Source organism: Anopheles marshallii, chromosome 2 (genome assembly GCF_943734725.1).
Source record: "Anopheles marshallii chromosome 2, idAnoMarsDA_429_01, whole genome shotgun sequence".
Taxonomy (NCBI): domain Eukaryota; kingdom Metazoa; phylum Arthropoda; class Insecta; order Diptera; family Culicidae; genus Anopheles; species Anopheles marshallii.
In genome coordinates, this window is record NC_071326.1 from 90,033,087 (window position 1) to 90,039,686 (window position 6,600).

Here is a 6,600-nt window from a genome sequence, read left to right on the forward strand (position 1 = left end):
CGAGGCGTGAATTCGAAACGAATCGTTTGTCGCAAATTGTCGCGTGTGTGCAGTGAAATTTTACGCATTACAACGTTCCACCTTTTGGTTGAGTGCGGAGGGATGCCAGATTCAAAAAAAAGGATGTAAATAGAGTTTTGAACAAGAAGCAGCGCTCTGTGCAAGTGAGTGTGTGAGCTCGTCGTAAACGGGGAGTGTTGTTATGAATTTTAAGTTTACCACGAGTGCTCGTTGACGATGGTGTAGCGTTTCGGTGTGCGTTTATGTTGCCACGATTTAATAGAGCCCGGAAAAATTGTTGTTGATTCGTGCCCACCAACCGGGGCTCTGCAAAGATCCTGCCCAAACCAGTGAAACCGCGCGGGCAAATTGGGCCACAATTGGGCGCGTGTTAAAGTTGCGCCCGAATGTACATAACAGTGAGTGTCTCGGAAACCGTCCTTCCAGCGGATTAGCGTTACCCAAAGAAGGAAGCGAAAAAAATAAAAAGAAAAAAGCGGTGCGGTGGTTAAGCAAATTGCGTTTTTATGTGTAGCAAAGTAAGTGGCCGTTTGTGCGAGCGTTGTATTGCGTGACGACCGGCAGCAACGAAAGCAGCATGAGTCGTTGCGAGCTACTGTTGCCGGCCCTGCTGTTGCTGGTGTCCGTACAGGTGAACTACAGTTTGCAGTACGATTCGGCGGAATCGTCCCGGTACTATCATCCGACCGGTGCGGGCAGCGAACCCGGCAGCAATCTGCGCTACGATGCGCCGGACGACTGCAAGTACCGGATACTGCCCGGCAACGAGGTCGACCTGGCGTGCAATCTGCGCACGGTGAACAGTGAATTTGACAACACGAACTTCAGTGTGATACCGGCCGAACATACGGCCGCCCTGACCATCCTGTGCAATGAAGCCATCATGGCGCGGAGCAAGCTGCTGCACAACTCGTTCGTCCATCTGGTGCGGCTAAAGGCGCTGTCGCTCGAGTACTGCAAGATCGCCAAGTTCTCCAGCACGGTGCTGGCCGGGTTGGGCGAGCTGCGCAACTTTACCCTCCGCACGCACAACATTGCCTGGCCGGAGCTGAACCTGGAGATCGAGCCGGACGCGTTCGGGTACACGCGCAACCTGGAGGTGCTCGATCTCAGCACGAACAACATTTGGTCCCTTCCCGACCAACTGTTTTGCTCGCTCACCGGCCTGCGGTCGCTCAACATCAGCTCAAACCGGCTGCAGGACGTTAACGATCTAGGGTTCCGTGAGAAGGGTGTGAAGGATGAGCTGGAAGCAGCGGAAAGTCCGAAATCGAACAGTACCGGCACGGTTGCACCACCGGTAAGCTGTGCGCTGGATCTGGAGGATCTGGATGTATCGCGAAACCATTTTGTGCTGCTGCCGGCCGCCGGTTTCGGTATGCTGAAACGGTTGAAGATGCTGAAGATACATGACAACGAAATCTCGATGGTTGGCGACAAGGCGCTCAGTGGGCTGAAGGAGTTGCAGATCCTTGATCTGAGCTCGAATAAGCTGGTGGCGTTACCAACGGATCTTTTCCGCGATCCTGCCCAATCCATTCAGGAGATTTACCTACAGAACAATTCGATCAGTGTGCTTTCGCCGGGATTGTTCTCAAAGCTGGAGCAACTGCAAGCGCTCGATCTATCCCAGAACCAGCTGACATCGGCCTGGGTGAACAGGGAAACGTTCGCGGGCCTCATACGGCTGGTTCTGCTCAATTTGGCCAGTAACAAGATAACCAAACTCGAGTCGGAGATCTTCTCCGATCTGTACACGTTGCAGATTTTGAACCTGCGTCATAATCAGCTGGAAATCATTGCAGCGGATACGTTCTCGCCGATGAATAACCTACACACGCTTTTGCTTTCGCACAATAAGTTGAAATATTTAGATGCCTATTCGTTGAACGGGCTGTACGCGCTGTCCCTGCTGTCGCTAGACAACAACGCGCTCACTGGCGTACATCCCGAGGCGTTCCGTAACTGCAGCTCACTGCAAGATCTCAACTTGAATGGCAACGAGCTTGCGCAGGTTCCGCTCGCACTGAAAGATATGCGCCTGCTGCGCACAGTTGATCTGGGCGAGAACTCCATCACCGTTATCGAAGAGCCGGGTTTCCGTGGCATGAACAATCTGTACGGGCTGCGGCTGATAAGCAACAGCATTGAAAACATTACGCGGAAAGCGTTCAAAGATCTACCGAGCTTGCAGATCCTTAACGTGGCGCGTAACAAGATTTCGTACATTGAGAAGGGCGCGTTCGAACCGGCGGTCAGCGTGCAGGCGATCCGGCTCGATGGTAACCTGCTGTCGGATATTGATGGTCTCTTCACCAGCATGCCGAATCTGGTGTGGTTGAACATATCAGACAACAAACTGGAGCACTTTGACTACTCGCATATTCCACCCCACCTGCAGTGGTTGGATCTGCATCGCAACGAGCTTACCGAGCTGACGAATCGCTACGGTTTGGACAACCAGCTGCACCTGCAGACGCTCGATGCCAGCTTCAATCGACTGACGCGATTAACGCCGGCCACCATTCCCAACAGCATCGAGTTCCTATTTCTTAATGATAATCTGATCGTGCACGTGGAGCCGCACTGTTTCATGCACAAAACCAACCTCACCCGGGTGGATCTGTACGCGAATCAGCTGACCAGCCTAGACATCAAGGCGCTGCGGTTGCAACCGGTGCCGGAAGACAAGCAGATTCCCGAGTTCTACATCGGAGGCAATCCGTTCGTGTGCGATTGCAACATTGACTGGCTGCAGAAGATCAATCACGTGACATCACGCCAATATCCCACGATCAACGATATCGAAACGGTGTACTGTAAGCTGATGTACAACCGGGAGCGTTCCTACATTCCGCTGATCGAGGCAGAACCGAAGCATTTCCTGTGCAGCTACAACACGCACTGCTTTGCCCTGTGCCATTGTTGCGAGTTCGATGCGTGCGACTGTGAGATGACGTGCCCGAACAATTGCGCCTGCTATCACGATAACAGCTGGTCGACGAACATCGTGGAGTGTTCGGCGGCGGGCTACACGGACATACCGAATAACATCCCGATGGATACGACCGAGGTGTACATCGATGGCAATAACTTGGTCGAGCTGTCGGGGCACAGCTTCATTGGGCGCAAGAATCTACGCGTGCTGTACGCCAATCATTCCAACATCGAGGCCATCTACAACACGACCTTCATCGGGTTGCGTCGGCTGACGATCCTTCACCTGGAGAGCAATGCCATCCGGAAGCTGTACGGGCACGAGTTTTCCGCTCTGGAAAGTCTGCGCGAGCTGTACCTGCAGGGAAACCGCATCGCCTACATCGAGGATCACACGTTTGCCGAGCTGCGCAAGCTGGAAGTGCTGCGGCTGGATGGAAACCGTATCACGAGCTTCGAGGTGTGGCAACTGTCGGCGAATCCGTACCTGGTGGAGATAGCGCTGGCCAACAATCTGTGGACGTGCGACTGCGGGTTCGTGAACAAGCTGCGCAGCTATTTGCAATCGAACGCGGATAAGATACTGGACGCGAACGAGATCTCGTGCAGCTACAACAACGCGACCAGCATTCTGCGCGACAATGGCACGAAATGTACGTTCCGCGAGGGGATGTCCTCGATCGTGCATCGGCAGGAAATAGAGGATATGTTGCCGCTGCTACTGGTGGCAACGTGCGCTTTCGTCGGCTTTTTCGGGTTGATCTTCGGCATTTTTTGCTACCGCAAGGAGCTGAAAGTGTGGGTCCATTCCGGTCTCTGCTACAAGTCGGGCACGTTTGTGAACGAGTTCGATAAGGATCGGCTGTACGATGCGTACATCACGTACTCGCTGCAAGACGAACACTTTGTGAGTCAAATTTTGACCTCCACGCTGGAAAACGACATCGGTTTCCGGCTGTGCTTGCACTATCGAGACCTGAACGCGAACGCTTATCTGGCGGACACAATCGTCGAAGCGGTGGAAAGCTCGAAACGGGCGATTCTCGTACTGTCCAAGAGCTTCCTGTACAACGAATGGACGCGGTTCGAGTTTAAGGGTGCGATCCACGAGGTGCTGAAGCGTCGCCGGAAGCTGATCATCATCCTGTACGGTGATCTGCCGCAGCGCGATCTCGACGCCGACATGCGGCTGTACCTGCGCACCAACACATGCATCGAGTGGGACGACAAGAAGTTCTGGCAGAAGCTGCGCATCGCCCTGCCGCACGTGAAGAAGAGCAACTGCCTGAACAAGCGGTCGGCGATCAACATATACGCGACGGCCGGCAACGACTACAACATGCCGGGCCGCCCGTCAACGCTGGGCCCGTCGGTGGCCAGCACGCGTCTGGATGGGCCCCAGCATCACAGTTACGCCACGATCGGTCCTAACTGTCCCAGAAACTGTGATAACTACGATACGGTTAGCAATTGTAAATACAACACCACCCAGCACCAGACCCACCACGAGCGGCGAGCGAATGCGGAGTTCGGACGGAAGGCGACGGACGGCCGGCAGCACGAGTACGCGGTGCCGTCCAACTGTCTGCTGGACACGACGCACGAAACGTACAACACGACGGCGAGCTGCGAGCGTATCGCCGGGGAAACGTTCGAGTGTACCTCGACCAGCTCGAAGTTCTCCACATCGTCGCGCGGATCGGGCAGCGATTCCGGTAGCCATTCGATCTCCTCCGCACACCACGACTTCCAGGGCAACCGGTCCCCCAACGGCTGTCCGCCGAATCTGCTGTCCACCACCAACTTCTCGTACAACCATCATCCGCACCATCACCACAACGGGAGCAGTCGGAGCAAACCGGGCCCCGGGCCCGGGCCGGAGGGTGTTGGCGGGGGAAAGGGTCCTGCCGATAAGAGCAATCCGGGCACGCTCGGGACGGACAGTAGGGGTGGCAACAGTTTTAACGACAGAAGACTGCCACAGGCCATGTGGGCATAACGATTACTTAAGAGCAGCAGGTTAGTTAATTATTTTTATCGTTAGATGTAATGAACGATCCCAGTTGAACAGATCCCGGTACCGATCGTACCGGGGACCGTCGAGATCGAGTGTGAGTGAGAGAGCCTGTGGAGGTGGAAGAAGGTGACGAAGCCGGACGAAAAGACTGCCAGAGTGTCGCGGCGTTGTTAGAAGGACAAATCAGCCGACTTGTCTTTAGGTTGTTAGGTTTTACCTTTAACGAATCATTTCTTCTCCGTTTCCCAATCTCGTTCCCCCTTTGGTCCCGGTCCCGGTAGACCGGACACCAGGCATGCACGAAACATAGTTACTAATTAGCGATTATAGGGCCTCCCGCAGATAATATTCCAATGTACGCGATGATACTCCGTAAAATAATGAAACCAGGGATATGAAACCAAAATTCCCAAGCGGGAAATACGTTTCTGTAGCAACCGAGCAGCAGCACAGAATCAGAGAGGCAAAGGAACAGGAACAGGGAGCTGGAAAAAAGAAACCAAAATGAAAGGATGCCTGCGATAGACGCTCACACGCAACTCTCCTTGTTGCGTCCACGCAGTGCCTTTTCGGGAGATGGGAAACCAAGCGAAGGAAAACAAAAGATGAAGCACATAAAGGCAATGCAACGAGCGCTTGCTGGAGAGAAATAAAACCAGTGAAATATGACGGTTTTTTCTTCCCAAAAGCGACAGGAGGCCAAGCGAAAACCGGGGCAGGAACGTTGTCGTAAAAGGAAGAGGCAGGACAAAGCGGAGAAGTATTCTAGTCAAGGCAAGAAGTGTGTTGGGTTCTAATCTCTTAGAAAATCAATCGCTTCTTGAAAAAGTGACGCTGCGCAGGGGTTGAGCTGGGTAACCGGTGGGCATTTCGAAGGGTCCCTAGACAGACGAGCTCTAATCTAATTTTTCACGCTTCATCAGCATCGAAATGGAAGAGAGTTAAGCGACCGCGGGTGCAAGTCAACGTAAACGGGGCCCGGAGGCAGAAAGGATTTCAAAATACCCCCCACGAGACGGAAAATTGAATGTAAAATTATTCTCCACCGAATGGTGCGTGGCGTGACACACAGGAACGAGGAACGTTGCGCACATCCAGATTAATTACACCACTGCAAGACAATGCTCTGCATTGCGCGTGTTCTGGCGACGTGAATTGAGGCTGAGTAAGCGGTTTTCGGTTTTTTTTTTTGGGCAAAACGCTTACGATCATCCCATCCGTTCCGACCGAACTTCAGTTGATCGCGTTGAATGGAATGTTAATCCTTGTATTTAATTTGCTTTTTCCTTCGGCAACAAATTGATTATGGCCGTGTCTATGGGGTAAGAAGCGAGAACAGGAAGAAGCTATAGACGAAAACAGAGACAAAGCAAGATTTTCCAGGTTTCCAGAGATTTTGGTGCACTTTCGTGTGAATGAATGAGTGAGTGAATGAAACCTCCGCCCCACCATCGGTGCAGTCGACGCTAGCCGTCGATGCAAAGTTTGTTGTGTTTCTGTTTTCCTTTCGATACCTCACAAGCGGATGGCATGAGCGAATGTGGCGAATGTGCGTTAAATAGTACGGTGGTACAGACAGGCTTAAGGCAGAGTAAAGCGAAGATTGTACATAGGAGACAAACGAC

General features: G+C 53.0%; 1 protein-coding gene across 1 annotated transcript; it reads left to right on the forward strand.

Annotated features, from left to right (window-relative positions):
• Window positions 1-598: 598 nt before the first annotated feature.
• On the forward strand, window positions 599-4,957 carry LOC128714945 (toll-like receptor 6). Its single transcript, XM_053809830.1, has one exon. The coding sequence runs from the start codon at window positions 599-601 to the stop codon at window positions 4,955-4,957; it is 4,359 nt and encodes a 1,452-aa protein (XP_053665805.1).
• The last annotated feature ends 1,643 nt before the right edge of the window (window positions 4,958-6,600 follow it).